The sequence below is a fragment of the Candoia aspera genome, chromosome 14 (assembly GCF_035149785.1).
Source record: "Candoia aspera isolate rCanAsp1 chromosome 14, rCanAsp1.hap2, whole genome shotgun sequence".
NCBI classification, from domain to species: Eukaryota; Metazoa; Chordata; class Lepidosauria; order Squamata; family Boidae; genus Candoia; species Candoia aspera.
The window spans coordinates 4,186,889-4,209,111 of record NC_086166.1 but is presented as its reverse complement, the minus strand read 5'-3'; the positions used below and the strand labels follow the sequence as shown (position 1 = coordinate 4,209,111).

The 22,223-nt window shown below is 48.1% G+C and overlaps 1 protein-coding gene across 1 annotated transcript in view; it reads left to right on the top strand.

Annotated features, from left to right (window-relative positions):
- Nucleotides 1–21,260, top strand: part of RADIL (Rap associating with DIL domain) — a 39,348-nt gene extending 18,088 nt beyond the window's left edge. The window contains exons 4-15 of the mRNA XM_063315024.1: nt 64–741; nt 2,039–2,076; nt 5,739–5,899; nt 7,667–7,779; nt 11,383–11,620; nt 11,826–11,998; nt 12,775–12,925; nt 14,538–14,728; nt 14,968–15,379; nt 18,131–18,270; nt 19,585–19,724; nt 20,595–21,260. Coding sequence (XP_063171094.1) covers nt 64–741; nt 2,039–2,076; nt 5,739–5,899; nt 7,667–7,779; nt 11,383–11,620; nt 11,826–11,998; nt 12,775–12,925; nt 14,538–14,728; nt 14,968–15,379; nt 18,131–18,270; nt 19,585–19,724; nt 20,595–20,703 — 2,544 coding nt within the window. The 3' untranslated portion in view covers nt 20,704–21,260. The remainder of the gene's footprint in view (nt 1–63; nt 742–2,038; nt 2,077–5,738; nt 5,900–7,666; nt 7,780–11,382; nt 11,621–11,825; nt 11,999–12,774; nt 12,926–14,537; nt 14,729–14,967; nt 15,380–18,130; nt 18,271–19,584; nt 19,725–20,594) is intronic.
- The last annotated feature ends 963 nt before the right edge of the window (nt 21,261–22,223 follow it).

Sequence of the window (22,223 nt, the reverse complement as noted above, 5' to 3'; positions counted from 1 at the left end):
CCAGCCAGAACAGGTTGCCCTGGGCTCAGCCCTTTCCACCTGCTTGTGTCTTGGACTCCGCAGGACAGTCTGGTGTACCTGCTGAACCGCGAACAGCACACGGTTGGCCAAAGGACTCAAGCCAGCAAGCCGAGCATTAGCCTTTCGGCTCCAGACATCCTTCCTCTCCACTGCACCATCCGGCGGGCGAAGCTGCCCAGCCGTTCTCGCCACCGCTGTGAAGAGAAGCTCATCCTGGGACCTGTCCCAGGTGCCAGCGTCTCCGTCAACTTCTCCGAGGTGGGAAGAACGGTTGTGCTCCATCACGGCGATCTCATCTCCCTCGGCCTCTCCTACCTGTTCCTCTACAAGGACCCTCTCAAGACTCAGCTGTTGCCCACTCAGACCCTGGTGAGGCTGAAAGCCATGCGCCGGGCTTCTGAACTGGAGCTGTCGTCAACCTGCAAGATATGCGGCAGCCATTTCAGAGACAGGGCCTCCTCTTCCAAGAAGCAGGAGGGCCAGCCCCCCTCTGGCCGGAAGGGGGGCCGGAGGAAGCTGCACCTGGAATTTGACAAGGCCAATGAAGATCTCTTGCTGAGAAGAATCCTCACCCTCATTGAACCCACAGGAGATGACCACAAATTGGCACCGGCCTTTTTATTGTGTCTCTGCATCCAGCACTCTGCCACCCACTTTGGGCTGGGAGAGTTTGGGCAACTGCTCCTCAAGTCAACCAAGATGATCCAGAAGAGCGTGTGGGTCAGTAGCTTTGTTATTGGCTAAAAGGGGGAAGTGGGGGCTACAGGTAGTCTTTGCTTAACAACCATTATTTTAGTGATGGTTTGGACTTAGGATGGTGCTAGAAACCTGACTTGTGACTGGTCCTCACACTTACAACCGTTGCAGCATCTCCACAGTCACATGATCACGATTTGGGCACTTGGCAACCGGTTCACATTTATGACTGTCGTTTCCCATGGTCACGTGATCGCCATTTTTGACCTTTCTGGCTGGCTTCTGGCAAGCAAAATCAATGGGGAACAGCATGATTTGCCTAACAACCACACGGTTAACTTAATGCCCGTGGTGATTCACTTAACGGCCGCCACAAAAAAAGGTTGTAAAATCGAGTCGGATTCGCTTAATAACCACTTCGCTTAGCAACCAATATTCTGGTCCAATTGTGGTCGTTAAGCGAGGACTACCTGTATGTAGGATTAGCGATTTGGGCTTTGATGGTGTGGCATCTGGAGTCCTTGTCAGTTTCAGTCCTTGGCTGCCTCTTGCATCTTCTTGCATTTAGTTCCCCCTATCCATGTCAAAATGTGCATGGTTTCTGAATGTCTTTTGTTCAGGAAATGCAAGCTACTTTACACAGATCACACTAAGGTCCTCGTGTTTGTACCCATTCCACTGTAAGCCTTTATTGTGTGAGTCCTGTTCTCAAAACATGCACTGTTGATCACTTTTATATATATGCACTGTTGATCAGTTTGGCTATGTTTTAAAAAGCCGTGTAATGGAAAGTCGTGGTTTGCCCAACGGCTTGAATTCAGAACAGCAGTCTCAAGATCAAAACCCTTTCGGATGGCTCAGAGCAGCCTCTTTCAAATGCCAAATGCCCGTTTCAAACTTGAAGCAACCGTTTTGAATTAACAGTGGGGCATGTTGAATTCCAAACAGTTTGACGTTGCAATGCTTTGCATAGGCCTCTTGTCCACCAGAGTTAAGAGAAGTGCAGACACGGGATAGAAGCTGCATTTTGATGGCCACGCTCATTTAGGCAATGCGAATTGGGTTGGTCTTCTTTGAGATGTAGATGAAATCCTTGGTCATCCGCATAACTGCCCCCAGAAATGGAATGTGTGGGTCAAGCATAGAAATCTCTGAAAAGAACCCTAATTCTTGCACATAAATGGTGCTGTTTTGGTTATCCACACAACGGGATACAGACACACACAGCCTGGAGATCAGAGATAGATTAGTCTGCTTTTCTATTCCTTTATGTCACTGGCATATATTTTATTTTTATTTTTGGTGTGTTTCCTGGTTCTAGGAGAAAACAAACAAGCTGGCAGAAAAGCAGTCATTACAGTAAGTTTTCTGTATTCACATTTCTTTCAAAAATGGGTCACCTCCATGCAGGGGTTAGGGACAAGGTCTCTGAAAGATGGCATCTTGGCCTATGCTCTTCCTCTTCAGAATCTTAATCAAGGGCCTTTGGAAAATCCCTTCATCTAAAATCATTTAGTTGGTGGTAAGACAAAACAGGGCCTTCTCTGTGGTAGCACCAGAATTTGGTAATTCTTTTTAAAGGGAGGCTCGATGAGCGTTCCTGCTTGATGACTTTTAGACCATCGATTCAGTGCTTTTATTTCTCTTCGCTTTTATTATTGTGCCTCTTATTGCTCAGCAATCTTCCCGTGAGGTCAACCTGACTGTCCATACTTGTTCCCTAGAGTAATCCTAGAGATCTAGTCATGCATTACACCTTTGCCTAAGTATTGTCTATTAAAAAATCCTGCCCGTCTTGGTGTAGAGTTTGCATCCCTGTGGAGAAAAGTTTAGGTTGGATTTTTTATTGCTTGCAACAGCTGATGCATGAAAGAGACCACGGTCTCTTTCGGTGAAGTGCAGCCGCTGTGTTTTCCTTGCACACACAGATCCCTTATCGTGTTTGAGCAGCAGATGTTCACGTATCAGATTAGCAAATGTCCTTACCTTTTTTGCTGTCCTGTATGCAAAGGTTTGATAGCGGGACCCCAGAATAAACAGAAATATCTTCCGCAGGATCAAACAGCTTTGAAGAGACTTTCCGCTCAGAAAGGTTTGAGTTACGATTGCAGCATTTTAAAAAAAATCCTAAGTGGAAAAAGAAATCCACAAAAAAGTAAATCCAGAGTTTCCAGTCTTCCTTAGATAATTGGAGCAATCCTACCAGATAACTGGGGGGTGGGGAGGTGGGGGCTGTCACTTTAGCAGACCTCATTGAAATGGAGAGGGCAGCCCTCTTGGTTTGACGTTCCACATTTTAGAGCATCTCTCTGCTGGCATTTGTAGAAAGACCAACGGTCTGATAGCTATCACTGATAGAACACAGCAGGCATGAGAACAGGGCTCATGCCTTTAAAAAGGGATGAGTAGGGAGCATCAGTGCTGCGTAGGGATAAGCGAAGGGGAACAGTTTTGTGGGGAGACCCAGAGACAAAGCCCTGCTCAGCCTGGAAGTTCATTGGTCTTACCTTTTTTAAAATATATTTAATCCATTCAATCATGTCTGATTGTGGGAGACTGCCTGGACCAGTCCCTGCGGTTTTCTTGGCGAGGTTTTTCGGAAGTGGTTTGCCATTGCCTCCTTCCTAGGGCTGAGAGAGAGCGACTGGCCCAAGGTCACCCAGCTGGCTTTGAGCCTAAGGCAGGACTAGAACTCACAGACTCCCGGTTTCTAGCCTGGTTCCTTAACCACAACACCAGACTGTCTCTCTGGTCTAACCTACTGTGTTGTTTTAGTAGAGATGTGAAGGGCTATGCCACACTGCAAAAGAATTTCCCTATTTCCTTCCTCCCCGCCCCCCCCCCCGTCTTCGCCTCTCTAGCAGAGAGGGGAGGACCCTTGAAAAACGGAGACACACCAGTTCTGTGGAGTATTCTGCAAAAAACAAATCTTTGCTTTGCTTCACTCCACCAATCCTCCTTATAATTTCAGCCGAGGTTTCTTTCAGTTCTCCTTGCCTATCCTGGCAATTGATGAGCTGTCCGGTCAGAGGAAACGCCCTCTCCCATCAGCCAATCTCACAAGCACTTCTCGGTCCTCAAACTGACGACCAGTGAATGGAACCAACTTTTCTCATCTGGCTGAGAATTTGAGGAGAAGTAATTCCAGCTCCTTTGGAGGGGCATGAGGGTGGCTGATGTTGAGCTAGGGCGTTTCCCCTTGTAGACCAGAGCTGGAAGTCCAGAGAGTGAGCTCAACTGGCCGGCTTCTCCTTGCAGCTGTTTTTGCCACAAAACGGTCTTCTGTTCTTGGCTCCCTTCCTTCCATTAAAAAAACCCAAACTGGTAATAGTATTTGCAACACAATCTTACGCAGGTCTTTCCGGAAGCCGGTTCCCCTTAGGTTCAACCTGGGCTGGTCCTCAGAGGAAGCATGCTGCAATATTTTGATTCATCTCCACCCCGATTTTTTGTTCTTTTTATTGGTGGAATTGCATTGCTGCCAACTGCAGCTCACTGGGTTGGCCTTGTGCTTGTCCCTAACCCACAACCCAACGTACTTCCCAGGGTGGTGGCTGGGGAGAGATCTGTGTCATGCCAGGACAAATGCCTTGTGCTGTTAGGAAGGGTGGTATAGAGATGAAGTAGTTTGATGACAGAAATAAACCCAAGCCCAGTATTTTCTGCTCAGGCCAACAGGGAGAGCAGGGACTGTTAGAAGACTGATAAGCAGAAAAACAGGCCAAAAGTGAAGTGGAAAGATGGTTAATTTGGCTCCCAGGAGAAGGAGACTGCCTGGGTGGCCCTTTCAAAATCCTTCTCAGTCCCAGGAATCTGGCGGCACAAAGATCAAATTCCAAGCTGCAGTTGAACAGGCAGACGCTGCAGGACGCTGCAAATGGAAAGTGGGCTTTGCGTGTGAAACTCCCAGTGCAGAAATTGCAACTCGACCTGTGCAATACTTGAGACAGGTGTGAGAACCGCAGAGGGCAGGACCTCTTGCACGACTTGGTTGGCTGAGCACAAAGTCGTCAACAGAACATTGATTGAATGGCCAGAAGCTGATTGCCTGGGATGACTAGAAATTGCCTCCAGTTTTGCAGCCTAGGAGACTGAGTGCAGAGGAAAGCAGGTTGCTGAGGCTGATACGGAGAGCGACCTGTCACTTCGTGGCTGGGTCAAATTGGTCATGTAGCCGAGGAGAAAAATCTTTGCTCTGAGAGTGCTTGAAAGGGTAGAATGAACCATTTGTCCAGTTTTAGGAACAGTCCCTCCTTTGCTAATGCTTTTAGAAGAATGCGTGACTAGAAGAAGTCAGGCTGGGAATTTTCTATCTGCCTCTCATAATTTTCAGGCTTGGCAAAGTAGAATGTTGCTTGCAAGCCATGGTCTGTCCAAGTGGAAAAATTGTCCAAGGCAGATCAGTAGCTGGATGCTCCATATTTACATCAGGGGTGCACGATCTGTGCTGCTCAAAAGCCTTGGATGTGTCCTCCCTGATCTCTTCTTGCCCCAGATTCCAGCTCCTTTGGGGAACGTGCACCCCAGCAGACAGGCCCTTTGAATCCCCCATCTTCTATTCCCCACCTCCGCTCTCTGGATTGCAGATAGATGATCCACTCGGTCAGATTAAGCCCGCTTCATCCTGGCCACACGGGATCAGGTGAGCTGGTCCTGCAAGCTGTGCAGCAGCACAGATCTTGCTATATCTGGATCAGAAGAGGGCAGCCTCTGCGTGAGCAAGATCCATAAATAGACTTGCTGTTTTGCATGGGAAGCTGAGATGGTCAATCCATTAATTGCAGGAGTTCCAAAATTTCCAGCAGAGTTGTTCTTGGCTGAAAGCAGGCGCAGAGGCAAAAATCCCACCCTTCCCAACCCGCTGCCTTCCAGATGTGCTAGGAACATAATGCCCAAAATAGGACCAAGCGGGACTTCTGGGAGTGGTTCTCCCAGCACATCTGGAAGGCAGGTCCAGGAGAGCTCTCGTAGCAATGTTAGACTCCTTGGGATGCCTTTTAATTCTTGGTGTGTTTTGTCAGCCAGGATCCAGCGTCGCTTTCCCGCTTTACCATCACAGACCTTCTGCCCGATCTTCAGCACGTGCTTTTCTGGATGTCCAACTCCATCGAAATCCTGTATTTCATTCAGCAGAAATCCCCCGTTTACATCCAGAACATGGAAGAGGAGCTGGACATCAAAGGTAAAGGGTGGGAGGTCCATTAATAGTTCTGAGGTGTCAGTAATGGCTTCCTTGAGATTCTGATGGAACTGGGAAGTCAGGTAGGACTTGACTTTAATCCAGTGCCATTTCTAGGGGTTGGGGAAACTGGTGGTCCCCCAAACATTCCTGAACTAAACTTCCCTCCATCCTCAGCCGACAAGGCCCATGGTAAGTGATATTAGAGATGCTTTGCCCCTTGGTTTTATGAACTGTGCCCCGCCTGGAGATTTATTGTGATTAAATTGGGTTATAAGTGAGTAGAGATCTCAATAAAATTTTGGAGGGTCACTATTTCCCTATCTCTGCTGTGAAAACAGCAGCTTTGTGGGCTACCAGCTGGACCACGGAAGGTCATACAAGGAAAACACATGCCTCTTTTCAGTCCTTTGTTGATGCCCAGCAAAGAGAAATCCCCCCCTCAGATTAACAGAAACAATTCCCAGTGTGAGGAAAGCGAGCTCAATTTGGATGAACACTGGCTAATTCCTCAACTGTATGACCTTCTGTTATCTTTGCTGCTTCTCCTCCTCCGTGCCCAGCTTCATCCCAGTGGGAAAAACAGAGCAAACAAACCATGTTCTGGATGCCTTCCATGTTTTTGTCCTATCTCAGTTCCCATGCTGATAGTACGGCAAAGAAGGTCAAGGCAGGAAAATTCAAGCTCTGCTACGGTTTCCAATCAACGTTCAGATCCTCCAGCAAAAGAGGAACCTCCTGGCAGAGTGAAGGGGGTGTGTGCTGGGGAGGGTCAAAAAAGGAGGTGATAAACTCCAGGAAATGTAGGCCCAGGTCTCACTTTTGCCTCTTGCAAAGGAGTGAAGGCTTTGGAGCTGTGTGGAAGCACTTGGGGATTCTTCAAGGGGATCCTTAAATCTGGGGATTCTTCAAGGGGATCCTTAAATCTGGGGATTCTTCAAGGGGATCCTTAAACCTGGGGATTCTTCAAGGGGATCCTTAAACCTAGGCCTTAAGTCCCAGGTTTAAAAATCCAGTTGAGGAAATCTGACTTTGAGGACTCCTGTCTGAACGGGCTTGCTTTCCTCTTTGGTTTCCATTGATATTGTGGGTGGTTGAGTTTGGCTTGTTCTTTGAGGTCTGGATAGCACTTAGAAAAGTTAGGGGAAGTGAAATAACAATAACAAACAACAAAGGTTAGTTTGGAAGTGAAATAACAACAACAACAACAGGTCATGATCATAACACAGGCTTGAGTATCGCTCTTGGCTGTGCTGCTTGAAACCACCAAGGAGAACCAACCCAACTTCACGCATATAGAAGTAACATATCAGGGATAATGTCGGTCTAGAGCAGTGTTTCTCAACCCTGACAACTTTAAAATGGATGGACTTCAACTCCCAGAATTCCCCAGTCAGCATACTGGCTGGAGAATTCCGGGAGTCGAAGTCCACACATGCTGGCTGGGGAATTCTGGGAACTGAAGTCCACACATGCTGGCTAGGGAATTCTGGGAGTTGAAGTCCACCTACCTTAAAGTTGCCGAGGTTGAGAAACACTGCTCTAGAGCACGGGTGGGGTACCTGTGGCCTTCCAGGCATTCCTGTACTGCGTTTCCCAGCATCTCTCCCCCTTTCTTACTTCCCTCCCTCCTCAAAGTAGAACGCTAGCATGTCAGAAGGAAGAAAACTTGTTTTCTAAAAGCAAGGCTCCGAGTTGAGCTGGACCGATCCAGAAGCAAACGCTTGCCTAAATCTCCACATATGGGTTGTGTCTTTCTTCTTTCTCCAGGGTCCAAGGAATCTCTCTTTTCCTTGACCATCACAGCCAGCGAGGAAGCCATGACCGTTCTCGAGGAAGTTATCATGTATACTTTTCAGCAGTGTGTTTACTACATCTCCAAGGTACATCAACCCTTGCTGGCTCCACGGGTTGGGGATTTTGGCCAAGTCCCTTCATTGAATCTTCCTGCCCAGCTAAATAGAAGGAAAAACAGGAAGGTGTGTATTGCAAGGAGGCTAAATAGGAGGCTAAAACAGGAAGGTGTGTATTGCAAGGAGAAAACAAGCCCATGTTTGATGCTAGCTGTCTCCCTGCAAGGGTGTGGATGAGTGCCTTGTCACCTAGAGGAGTTCTGGAAAATGGTAATTCTCTTGTTCGGTCCGGAATTGACGACAGTCACCTCCGTTGCAAGTGGAGGACCCAGCTGAACCTGGATTTTTCACTAGTTCAAGCAGAACTGGAGAAAAAAAGGTTTAACCCCACCACCAACAACAACCAGGCCCATGGAGAAGGGTTTGAACCAATAAGGAGTTTATCTCTGATCTCCCCAAGATAATTAAATTTGTCTATTTATTTGGGGGGTTATTTCCCAGTTGCATCTTTTCTTCTCTTTGCCTTGTTCCATTTCAAAAGTTGATTTTAGTGCATCTCAGTACATTTCCAGCCTTTTGCTTCTTGCATTTGTTCACCTCCTCTTTTCATCTTCACAACAACTTTGTGAAGTCGGCCTGGTGGGAGACGGTAAGCCGCCCAGATGAATGGCTGGCTGGAGAACTAAATCCCAGCCTCGTTTCACTCAAATTCAGCACACTCCCAGTGTTTACTCCAGCAGTTAGAGAACGGTGCTTACTGGTTAAAATATTTGCCATCTACTTTTCAAGAGCACACATAGCAGCTAACCAAAATAATCCAAAGCAAGATCTTACGAAGTGCCGTCTCTGTTTAAAAGAAAACTGCAAAAAATACAGTAAATGGCCTTAGAACACAATCCTCTGCAGCTGGTGGAGACTGGGAATGACAGTCTGGGTGCTGCTTAGTTCTTGCTTGTTGCAAACTAGCATGTCAGGGAAAGGGTGATAAAGGTTTTCTTTGTACGGGGAATTGAAGGGTGTCTGGGAAAACAATCGCCATTCAGAGCACCAGCTCACTTTGTGAAATGTGTAGATCAGCATTGGTGGTGCAGCTGCAGAAGAGAGAAAAGAGGAGAGGAGAAATGGCTGTGTCAACCGATGACAATTTGGTTGCACAGACGGCCGCCCCGTGCCCAAAGATGCATGAAAGTGAAAGGGTGAAAGCATCGTTGCCCACCTGCAGTCTCCCCCGGCTGAGGGAGCCATGCACGGCTGCAGCCATCCTAGCTAACCCCAATGAAGTCTAAACTAACAAGCTTTCTAGGGCCAATTTTCTGCAAAGGTGCAAACCGGCGACAGTCTACAAAGCCCCATTTGGGAAGAGGCAGGAAATTAGTGGAAGGACGCCAGGCAGGCGAACGGGAAAGCCACAGATTCAGTCAATAATATTCCTGGAAGAACCCAGTTCTGCCCTGTGCTCCCTCCTCTTGCAGCTTTTGTGGGATAGTGATTGGCGTGCTGAGCCCGGAGCAGAGGGAGACCCGGTTTCAGATTCTTATTTGGCCACAAAGCTTGCTTTTAAGTCCTCTTGGCCAGGGCCGCCTGGCGCTGCAGGACCGTTGTGGAGATAAAAGGGAGGGAGGGACAAGCGGGACATGTGCCCCGGGCGCCACGCTCGGGGGGAGGTCCCAAAATTAGCGCTGGGGGGCGTCAAAATGGACGTGGAATCCATGTTTGCCCCGGGTGACACAGACCCTAGTTGTGGGCCTGCAGGCCGATACCTCCCTGATTCGGTGGAGTGTAAAAAGGGGGATGAGGTCAGCCGAATCAGACTCGCAAGGTTCTGCTATTATTGCCCATCTCCATAAAAGCAGTTTCAGCCTTTCTATGGAGCTGATTTCCTGGTCTGGTCCAGGAAATCAACCCCACAGTGGGGCTGGTAGAATAGCATCCCACGCTGCTTGAGGAAAGGGTGGGATAGACGTGCCAAGATGCTCATGAGTGGGGTTGAAACCCCTCAACAAGGGCCAAACAACCATGCCTGACGTCTCCATGGCTTCTTGGGATAGAGAAGAAGCAAAATGCAGATCCTCTCAAGCAGAGTCAGAGGCCGGAGGCGTTGAATTGGATTGGGAGGTGGGCAAACCCTGGGGAGATGCCCCTCCTGTGCTCCATGCTGTGGACCTGCCCAGTATCACATCTGGGTCTTGCATGGGCGCAAGGACACCCCCACGTATCTCCAACTGCCTCCTGACCTTGTTTGTTTGTTTCTGGAAGGGGCGAAATACGTTCAGATTTTTTTATGCAGCAGGCTTGCTTCTCTTTTCTGCTGTCTCTGCCCCGTGAAACATCTGGATTGCGAATTCCTTGGGGAGAAGCCTTTCCCGTCCCCCCTCTTTCGCTCGCTTACGTTTCTGCTATGCGGCAAACTGCTTGGATGGCATTCATGTTCATTAGAATGCGCTCTCAAATCCACTCTGGCCCCAGAAGACAAGGAATTTCTGGCTGCCATTTGACCAAGAGGGGGAAGCAATTCAAACAGAACAGGCAGTGTGCAAGCGGGAAGAAAGGAGGCTTCTGTTGCGAGGACGGGTGACGTCCTGCCCGGGGAGGAACTTTACCGTTTCAGGGATTGACTTCTAGTATGGGGTGAGACTCGAGCCTCCCCCAACTTGGAAGGCTGCCCAGATTTTTCTCCTTTCACGTGTTCTTGGTCTTCCCCTCTCCCTTTTTTCCTTGTGGCGTAGAATAAGTCAATTTTCCAACAGACTCTCCTCTATTCTCCAATTGGGCAGTTTCCTCCCAGCTGGACCAGTGAGAAACAGGGAGGCTTGGAAATGAAATGTTTGCACATTTCAGCCATTTATGAAAGAAGAGTCATACGGTCCCCTCGTGCACAAAGCTCTTGGCTTCTTAAGACAGAAACTCTCCTTCAAGCTGAACTTGATTCCTGGTGGCCACATGAACGCAGATGTGTTGTTTTCTTGACAACAACATGGGAATGGTTTGCTGTTGCGTCCTACTGGGATGTTGTTTCAGTTTCCTCATTCAATCTACAATCCTGAAACCTCCTGGCAGTCTACAATCCATGTCCAGCCCTTCTTAACTTTTCTAAGAACAGTCAAGATCAACTGGGTGCTGCCACCTGCAAAATTCCTCAGTTTTTCAGTCTGTATCATTTACGCAAAGATGTGGGATCTAATTCACTTATGTATTGCCGAAGTGGGCCAACTGGTGGTTCTCCAGAGGTTCCTGCACCACGGTTTCCATCAGCCACAGCCAGCAGGGCCAGTGGTGGGGTGCTGGAAGCTATAGTTCAGCGATATCTGGAGGATCACGTAGCCCAACATGGGTTTCTATGGGAATTCTGAGAGTTGAAATCCACCTATCTTAAAGTTGCCAAGGTTGAGAAACGGTGAGCTAGACTATAGCCTACAGATGTCAGTAGGAGTTCCCCACAAGGGCAAAGCTGTACTGGGGACACATTGGGGCAAGATTCTCTCCCCCAGCTTAACCTGTAATTCGTTCATCAAGGCGGAAGCAGAAGATGTTCCCTGCAAGTTGAGTGGCCTGCATGAGGTGCAGGAGGGTGGAACACAAATAACCCGAAGCCCTAAAGAAATGCTGGTTTTCCTCTCCTGTCCTCTTTCTCAGTCTCTGTATGTGGCTTTGCCCCCCTTGATGGAATGCAACCCCTTCCAAAGTGAAGGCCGGGAAGGTTGGCTCTCCTCACCCCTGGTGCCCAAGGAAATCCACAAAGTGGTGCTGATTTACCAAGCTGCCCTTGACCTCCTTCATCAGTATGATGTCCACCCTGAAGTCACCTCCCAGATGTTTGCCTACCTCTTCTTCTTCTCCAACACCCTCCTCTTCAACCAACTCATGGAAAAAGGTGGGTCGCTTTCCACAAAGGTGGGAACAGTTGGCTCATCCTTGCTTGGGGAACTCATAAAACCATGGGGCACTTGGCTCCCTCTTCCAGTGACCCTACAATGCAAAGGATCAGATGGCAGCATCTGTCTTTTGCTTCTGCAGAGCTTGAGGGACTCTAGAAATACGCTGGCCAGATCCATCCCTGTTCTTGCTCTCATATCCAGGTCCTTCTCTGGGCTGTTTCCACTGGTCAAAAGGGGTCAGGATCCAGGCCACCCTGCGTCTCCTCCTAGAATGGGCCCAGAGTGTAGGCTTTGGGCCACTGGCAGACCAGTTCTTCAGCAAGCTGTCCAGCATCGCAAGCTTGTTAGCCACGCCAAGTTCTCAGCTGCTGCAAGTAAGTCTTCAGAGGGCACAGGAATTTTGCATGGCTGGTTTTTTGAAGGCCACACAGTCAAAAACATGTGTCGTCTCACAACCAGGTGTGGCTGGCTGCTTAAAATAGTGGAGGGCTGCCACAAACATCCAGAAGTTCTAGGATGAGGAAGATTTGGCCCGCCACTCTTCCTAGCCCGGGTTGTTTGACGTAAGACATCATTGGCTTCAGGCACTCTTCCGTTGAGGCCATCCGGTATTTACCCCCTCATCAAGATGGGTCATGGATAGAACTTTTGGTGCTGTCCCACAATGCAATGCAACACAACCAAAAGGGAAGGCCCAAAGGAGACACTCTGTCCTGGCATTTCTATGACCTCCGGCCCACCTTGCATTTTGAACTCAAGGAAGCGTTGTCACAACCGGCGTCTCCTAAACTGATTTTTCAGTGGTGCAAAGCCATGTTTGATCTGTCATCAGCACAGACCAAAATCTGGGTTCTCTGTGTACTAGGAATGTGTGCCACCACCTTGGAAATGGGGAAAAAATTCCCACAATTTATAACCCTTACAGTACTATTTTTGCATTTTTTAAAGGCTGCTTGTTTTAGTCAGCTGTGATATTTTAAAAAAATATTTCCAATGAATGTGTCCGTTCTGGTTTGCAATGGGGCTCTTCTTTCTGGGGAGTTTTTAAAAACCTGCATGTTAGCCTTGAGATCGGTCCCACTGACAAAACGTAGAAATAAAACAGAGTTTAAAAAACAGAGTTTACCGGCGGCTTCCTTACTTTGCTCAGATGACCTGGCCAGTCTTGAGGAGCGAGTTTCCTGCCTTGAATGCAGCGCAGCTCAATCACATCCTGACCCAGTACCAGGCTTCATCTGCCATGGGGTGCATACCTGCTTGGCAACCCAGCAACAATGATGCTCTTGCAGCTGTGAGGACAGGTGAGGCTTGAGATGATGTGACTGGACTGGCTGACCTGGAAAAACTCAGGCTAAAACCATGGAGAAATTTCAGCAGAAGGTCCATTAACAGGTCCTCCCAAACCTGTTGGTTACCAAGAAAAGCTGAATTTTTGGTTGGCAAAATAACACGGCCCTCAAAGGTGCACCCTGGGGATCATCCACAACTCCCCAGCATCCCTTTAATGGGGATGTGGGGCAAAACAGCTGGATCTTTTCTACATTTGTGAGACATCAGGGGCCAAATGGGTCCCACTCAGCCTGTTTAGGGGCCCCAAACCTCCCTCCTAAACTGGGCCTTTCACATGTCCCACTTTTGGACTTGACATGCAGTGCAAAGATTGATAAGAGTGTTGAGTTGATGGATGTTGTACCCCACACAATCTAGGAACAATGCACACGGCCCACTCCAGCCTCAATTTGGCACCCCTCCCCAAAAAAGCATCCATTCCTTGGACCTTCAGGATGGCACAGATCAAACACTTTTCCCCTTTATCCCCTTTCCCCCCAACAACTGGTATGTCACATTCCCAAATCCCCCTTTCAACTCTCCCATGCCTAATAGTAATAGTAATAATAATAAGTCTCACAGCAACAATTAAAGAAAGATTCTCAAGGGTTGACAAAGGTCTGCAGAATTCTATTGGGACCTTTGCACTGAGAAAGAGCTAATGTTCCTGTGTTCTTTGTTCCAGGAAAATGCTCACCTCCTTTGTAAGCAAAGTGTATTTACCATTTATTTATTTCAGAAATGCATTTCTAGATTGTTATTTATTTGGTATTTAATGTATTTAGCAGCACAGGAATCAGATAAGCCTTCTGGGGTCTTAGAATTAAAGATTCCTCGGGTATTTTGACTAATGCTTGTGTGAAGCGTGGCATTCCACCTGGTTTTCGTACAAGGGAGCCCATAACATCGCTTGACTCCCCCCTTAATTGTCTTAGTGCATGAATGTCAGTTGTTTCCCGTGATGCTCTCATGCCAGGAGAGTGAAAATGGTTAGATGACAGAAGACTGCTGCTATGGAAAAAATGTCTTCTGCTTCCAGAGCAAACCTCTGCAGTAACTATTTCCATCCAGGGATAGTTCTGGGTCAAATCCTCAGAACCCATTAAAAGTTTTTTTGTTTTTTTTAAATAGCCTGATCATCAAACCAATGATGATTTTTTTAAATAGCCTGATCATCAAACCAATGATGATAGTGGAAGCTTTCTTGCAATGTCACGGAGGATTGTTTCACCAGATGGTGGGTCCAGATGTGTTATTCCGCAACTCCCATCATGCTCAGCTAACATGGGCAAGTATAGTCTATTTCAGTGTTTCTCAACCTTGGCAACTTTAAAACCTGTGGACTTCAACTCCCAGAATTCCCCAGCCAGCATGGGGAATTCTGGGAGTTGAAGTCCACACATCTTAAAGTTGCCAAGGTTGAGAAACACTGGTCTATTTAATGGTCTGCTGGAAGCAGATGCCTTTGATGGAAACCTGATTCCAGCATAGACTGAAACAAAATTGAAACATAACAGATTTGAAAATTGAAATTTCAACAAATTTGAAACTAAATTGTTGGATGGGGGGGGGTATCACTTGCAGATGACATCCCGGAGTCTTTTGATAACCATCCCCCCATCATGCTGCCCACCGGAGGGTTCAAGGTGGACCTGGAGACCGATCATCTTGATGACAACATCTACCGGCACCTCCTCTACATCCGTCATTTCCTGTGGAGTCTACGCAGCAAAAGCCCCCACTCGAGTGACTCTCCGGAAGGAGAACCCCCAAAGGTAATCCCATCTTTCAGTCTTGAAGTACTTCAAAAATTAGGTTCTGCCTTGGTTGGCTTAAGTCAGCACAGGGTGAATTTTAGAAAACTATAGCTTTCTTCGAGTCAAGCTGGGTTGAGGGCTGTCCCAAGGATAAGGCAGGACATCAGGAGAAAAGTCCTGGCGAGGGAGAAAAGCATAAAGCAACCTTTTCAAGGGGAAGAGTCATTCTTCTTTGTTTTCATACCTTCTGCTTAAAGACTGAAACCATCAGCTGCCAAATGGCACCCACAGGGGAGCCTGAGACCATTGTGGGGTCAGCCGGGAGCGCCTTTGACTGGACGGATGGCAGGCGGACGATGAGCTGCGAGAAGCCGAAGGTGGAAGGGAACATCTCCCTGGTCACCAGTACCAACGGAGCCATCCCAGACTGTGGGACTTGTGAAGCGCAGCTACCGAAGGCTTTCCAGCAGCAACATCTTGAGGGCATGAAGGGAAAGAACGGGACCAAGGCTGTGTCCATTGATTCCTCTTGCTTGCTGACCCCACCCAACACGCCCCTGATCTTTGACCCCATCGGTCTTGAATTGCCCCCAGAAACTACTCCTGGGAAGGACACCCCAGACTCTCGGAGAAATGGACTCAACGGCACCAAAACCATGACTCAGGAAGGTACGAAGGACTGTCATCGGGATGGGATGGTGCATGGTTTGACCTTCCAGCTGCGGAACGTGCTGGAAGGAAACCTTGCTTTAGTTCTGGGGTCAGCATTCTTGCCCAGACTGGTGGTCTTGCAAAGGCAAGAAAAGCCCAAAGCTGGGATCGTATCTGGATGGATATTATGCTCGAGTTCATCCATTGCACGAAGCTCCATTTGTTCAGTCTGCGTTTAGCGTCAATGCATGACCTTAGCTGTGAGAAAGATCTCAGCCAACCCTGGCACCAGGTGGGATAACCCAGTGGTGGAGCTTTGTAAGTTTGCACTCCTTTCCCGGCAGTTTTCTGTCCATTGCCTTGTAAGATTGATTTTCCATATTGATCAATAGCTTTTTCTAGCAGCGCTTATCTACTCACAAGCTATAGCTATGGAGGTCATTTTCTTACCTTCTCATTCTGCCACACTTTCTGACTGCCAAGGGGAAGAAGAGGCCTACCTCTTGGCTTGCAAAGCAACTACAGGTAGTCTTCACTTAACAACCATTCGTTTAGTGACGGTTCAGACTTACAACGGTGCTGGGACAACTGACGTATGACCGGTCCTCACACTTACAACCGTCACAGTGTCCCCGCAGTCACGTGATCACGATTTGGGCACTTGGCAACCGGTTCACATTTATGACCATTGCAGTGTCCCATGGTCACATGATTGCAATTTTGGACCTTCCCAGCCAGCTTCTGGCAAGCAAAATCAATGGGGAACTATGTGATTCACTTAACAGCCATTTGGTTCCCTTAATGCCTGTGGTGTTTTGCTTAACGACTGCTGCAAAAAAGGTCATAAAATCAGGTTGGATTTGCTTAATGACTGCTTCGCTTAGCAACTGAAATACAGGTCCCAATTGTGGTCATTAAGCAAGGACTACCTATATGTCTCATTGCTGGATGGTGGCAGCTGGGGAGGATGCTTGCCAAGTTCATTTGGAGCAGCAGGAATCCAGCCTCAGAGCTGAAGATGGGCTTGGTGGGTTTGGACACTCCTCCGAGCTTCCATCTGAAAAGTTCTTGTTCTTGTAAAAAAGGAGGTTGAAGTTGAGAGGCCCGTCGTCCCTTCTCTGGCCGCGGTGGAGCTCCGGCTGAGCCGGGCCTGCTTGGACAACAACTTTAGGCCGGCAAATTTGTTGGAAAGCTCCTCCCCATTCCGAATCCAGCGGGTTTCCGCTAAACACCACACATGTGCTGAAATGGCCCCCAGACGAGTCACTGGTGGGGTACATCATGGGGGTATCCAGGCAGACCAAGCTGGATGGTCCATGCCAGGGAGGCAGGAGCAGCAGCCCTGTGGGGCCCTCTGGGCAGCCGCGGAAGCCCCTGAGTGCTGAACAGGGGACCTCTACTTGGAGGACGGCTGTGCTTTGAGAAGGCTGCTGCTGTCCAGCCTGGTGGGCACAAACGGGGGGCCTTGACAAGCACGACTGTCAAGCGGCCCAGGCAGAGTCCGGTGAGCCCATTCAAGGCCTCCACAGCAGAGACTGCCCTGAGGCTCCTGTTCCCATCCGGAGGTGGGCCCCTGGGTCCCAGGGCTTGCGTTGCTTTCCCAGCACCACGGAGAGATTCTGTGCTTTGGGGGAGCAGCAGATCTGTATTTAAGGCATGTTTTTTTTCCAAACCTCTGACGTTATTATAGTGAGGGCGATTGCCTGCTGCTGCTTTTATAAAAATTGCTTTTGCTTCTTTAGCTCTGGGCCATTTTAAGCAGGGGTTGGGGCTTTGTACTCTGTATCCCACTGTGTTAATCGTGCCTGAAGCAGCCTTATCCATCTGAGCAGAAAGAGGGGATGGAAATGAAAATAAAATACAAAAATAGAACACAACCCTCCACAACTCTGGGGGTGCATTGGAGCAAATCTCAAAACTGCACATGATTATGCAGGTTAGAAATCCAACTACAGGTAGTCCTCGCTTAATGACCACAATTGGGACCAGAATTTTGGTTGCTAAGCGAAGCAGTCATTAAGCAAATCCAACCCGATCTTACGACCTTTTCCGCAGCGGCTGTTAAGCAAATCACTGTGGGCATTAAGTGAACCACGTGGTTGTTAAGTGAATCACTCAGGTCACCATTGATTTTGCTTGCCAGAAGCCAGCTGGGAAGGTCGAAAATGGTGATCACGTGACCATGGGATGCTGTGATGGTCATAAATGCGAACTGGTTGCCAAGCACTCAAATCGTGATCATGGAGATGCTGCAACAGTTGTGTGAGGACCAGTCATAACTCAGTTTTTCAGCACCGTTGTAAGTCTGAACCATCACTAAATGAATGGTCATTAAGCGAGGACTACCTGTGGCGCTGCGGGTTAAACCGCTGAGCTGTCGATCGGAAGGTCGGCGGTTTGAAACCGCGCGGCGGGGTGAGCTCCCGTTGCTCGTCCCAGCTTCTGCACACCAAGCAGTTCGAAAACATGCAAATGTGAGTAGATTAATTGGTACCGCTTCGGCGGGAAGGTAACGGCGTTCCGAGTCGTCATGCCGACCACATGACCCGGAAGTGTCTATGACAACGCCGGCTCCAAGGCTTAGAAACGGAGATGAGCACCGCCCCCTAGAGTCGGATTCGACTGGACTTTACGTCAAGGGAAACCTTTACCTTTACCTTACCTGTAGATCCAGATTGGGGAGGCTGGATTATGTGATGAGAAGGAACTGCCAATAGTGTGGATGTTTATAAAAGCACAATCTGGTCCATTTTTTCTTCTTGGCCTCAGGATCTTCTCCCACCCCCTATGACTTTCCAACTCCTGCTTCTTCAAGTCGCAGCTCAGCCACCGATGATTTCTGCTACGTCTTTGTGGTGGAGCTGGAAAAGGGACCCATCGGCTTGGGGATGGGATTGATCGATGGCTTGGTAAGTAGCTTTTCTGGGTTAAGGGATGCAAAGCCTCTTTCAGAGCAAGGACCACAATGGTTCATAATAGCTTGCAGGGGCCACAGGCCCCCAAAATGTCTGGGGCCAGGACAAAGCCCCATTTAATGGAAACACCCTTCCGTTTGAATTACATCAATTAAAGACGGTGACTCCGCTCCCTTCCACGTCTTTAATCATTTCCTCCTGTAATAGTTTTGGAAAGGACTGGGGTCCCCTCGCAAAGCTTGGTAGAAGGCACATGTGGCCCCAGGGCCACGCACTGGGTATGTCCTGCTGCTTTAACTTAGGTGTTATAATCCATCCCCTGGTCCTGAAGGAAGTTGGTAGGAAGAATCTTCAATTTCTACTCTATAAATGAGGTGGAGCAGATGTAAGCGAGGAATCCCAATCTCTTCTCCCAGGCAGCATCCGCAAAAATGTGCATCTCCCTAAACGAGAGCCGGAGCCAGAAATTTAACAGACCTCCAGCTTGGCTTGTCTGCTGTTTTCCTTTTGCTAATGAACAACCTCCAGGGTCTATTACATCCTTCTTGGTGGGAAGCTAAGCTCATGAGCTTTGCCACGTTATAGCTAACAAATGAGAGAAACAAAAGGCACGTGGGCCTCCTCACAGCTGCATATGGTGTGACCCTTCCAAACTTAAGTCATGGCATCTTGAGAGGGAGAAGACAACGGTCTCCTTTAGGCCGTCCGTCTTCTACACCTTAGATTAGGTCCCATCATCTCCCTGCCAGGTTGCCATGCCAGTGTTATCTGTAGCCCGACATTATAGGCTCTTTGATTACCACTGGACTAACAGCGTTCCTTCAAAAGATATCTATAGGGACAGAAATTTTGAAACACAACACCTCCTCTCCTCTTCGTACCACAGAAACCTTGCAGTGTTCTTCTGTGAGGAACAAGGTGTACGATGGCTAACCTCAATGTTTCTCCCTGCTGGCCTTGGTCCTAGGGACTGCTGGAAGGTGTAGTTCGGCAACATCTGCTTATCAGATGGCCCTTCTTGAGCTAGTGCTCTGCAGATGTGCAGGACTAGAATTCTTATCTTCTTCCTGCCACCAGAGCTGGTGGGAGTTCCAGTCCATCACGCTTGGAGACTGCTGGATTGAGGAAGGTCTTCAAAAACCGTCTGATTTAGTAAGAACGGATGGAAATAAGATAGCAGAGAAGATCTGGAGCTTCTCAACCTTGACCCCCCGAGGATTTGCTCTCTCTCTTAGCTACTCTGCTTGTTGTCACCTAGCATACCAGGCCTCATTGTTGTTCCTCCGCTCTTCCTACCCTCTTTTGCAGCATACCCCTTTAAGTTCTCCTGGGATCTACATTCGGACTTTGATCCAAGACAGCCCAGCAGCAGCAGATGGCAGACTCTCCATTGGGGACCGCATCCTTGCTGTCAATGGAACGAGCCTCATCGGCTCCGATTACCAGAGGTATGGGCAAAATAAGGCAGATGGGTTTTTGAGTACCAAGATCTGTGGCATTGACTTCTCTGTGGCAGCTTTTCTGAGAGAATTCTGGGAATTAGTTTGGACAGCTTTGGAGGCAACCAAATTTGGGAATGTGCTATCCCAGGTCTGCACTTGCTAAAGGATGTTGGTTTATCCTTCCTTTCTCTCCAATAGAAATATTGAATGTCCTTGCAAATCGTGGACTTGGGGGTAATTTCTAATTTCCAGAGCTATATGTGAAAGAATTCAAACTCTGTACCCAGAAAACCCAATCGTTGCATAATTCAGTTTTCAAGATACAATTGTTACACCCTATTCCAAAGGCAGAGAAAAAAAAAGTCTCGCGGTCATGTAAAGACTAACAAATGCATTATTGCAAGTGGATTGCAATCCAGAAAATTAATTTGTTAGTGGTCTTGCTGCAAAGGATTAACACGGCTACCTCTCCGGAAAAACTTATATATAGGGAAAGGTTGCTCTGTGTCTTAAATCTTACTTGAAACTTTTTTTTTGATCTGTGAATTGTTAGCCCATGTTTTCAAGCATACTTTTGCCTTAGATGGACTAGAAACTTCAAGAAGATCAGTGCTACAGCTCAGACCACATGTTATGGTCAAGGGAGAATTCAGGTCTTGTTTGTGCACAAGGGAAGGCTGCATGTGTGGACAGATCACAGCAGATCTTAATATTCCAGAGAGAACTTGCAGATTTCTGTAGCGCTTAATTTGTGGCGCCCCATCCTACATTCAGCTGTCATAAATGATGAAAGACTCATGGGAGAAGTGATACACGCACAAAGGATCTCATGCGTCTCTCATCCTTTTTAGCTGTTTTTCCTTTCTTCTCTTTCAGCGCTGTAGACCTCATCCGATCTGGGGGAAAGAAACTGCGCTTCCTGGTGGCCAAGTCTGATCTGGAGGTGGCCAAGAAGATCAGCTACAGTTCTTCTCCTTCTCCATAAAAACTGGTCAAAAGCGCCCTTTTGTATTCATCTACCGTTGAAGGTGCTCCAAGGGTAACAGAGCAAGCTGGTGGGACCAGCAGATGCCACACCTGGGAAGTTTAGAATGCTGCCTGGAGTTGCGAATGGTCAATTTGTGCGTGTGTGGAGGGAGGGGGACACAGTGCCATGGTATTCTGAGACCCAGAGGTTGTCCACTAAGTGCCCCAGCATCAGTGGCAAAGCGTTTTTCAAAAGGACATAAAAACTGATCTTCTGGCAACTCCCAGTACTGGGGTTTGGAACAAGCCAAGCCCACCTCCGCTTTGTTTTACAGCAGTGAATTCAATCTGGGCCACACGGCCCTTATACAAAGGACTTTGTATAAATAAAAAGCTTGCACTGACCCCAGCTGGTCATTCCAGACCTGCTCCTGCAGAGGACTTCATTGCTTGCAGGTGTCTTGGTTTGCTCTCTGGACCAACCTTTATTTGTTGCAACTACTGGTCAAACGAATGGACTTTAAGGGTACAATATTGAGCGAGTGGATTTCCATCATGCTGACTGGGAAGCCCTGGAGATTTTAACGCTGGTGTGAGGCTTGCTTTTGCCCTAATGGTCTCTGTATTCAGCTCAGAATGGTCTTTGTCCGGAACCAGCTGCCTGCTACGGGGTGCGGAAATCAAATTAGGAGACTTTAACTAGGTTTGGGAAATAAGAATTGCATGCTGGTAACCAAAGATGGATGCTTTATAAAAACATCCCCCTCCCTCCAGTTAAGTAACAAGTTGCTATGTACATAAGAGAAAGTGGGTTATTTAAAAAAGAAAAGAATGGGTGTTCTCTCTTGCAAATGCGGCCAGTTGACATGCAGGATTTCTGCCTTTGGATCATTCTGTGTGATAAACCGAAAGCAGTATCAGGTTTAGCTCTGGGAAGTAACATTACAGGAATGCTGGGTCGCGATTAAGGGGGTTAGATAAAGACACCTTCTGGCTGATCATTCTTAGCTTAGCCTACCTCACAGCATTTTTCAAGAGGGCGATCATATCTGGGCTGCAACAATCCAGATGACCACTAGATGGCAGCAGATACACAGACCACACTAAACCTCTGCTGCCATCCAGTGGCTGTCCAGAGATGCAGCAGTCAGGAAAAATCATCTGATGTCTGCCTGTACAGAAATCTTAACGGGGCAGTGCCTCTGTCCGTTAGCATAACACATTTGAAGACTATTCTCCGGCCAGGACATTCCATTTTGGGACTCCTTGCAGACAAAACTCATTTATGAGCTTCGCCAGAGTCTGAAAGACCAGCGACCAACGCCTAGGCAGGTGATGACATTCAAGTACGACTAGACTCAAATTCAAATATTTTCATCTTAGGAACATCAGATGGTTTGAATTGCTGAGGACCGACAGCCAAGAGGATTGCTCAGCTCTTCCAACCATCACTGGATGGACGCCAAGAGCAACAGTCCAGGAGCTGCAACTTTGTCAAGGCCACGCTGCCCTCTGGTGGGCTGCTCAGTCCCGTTGCAA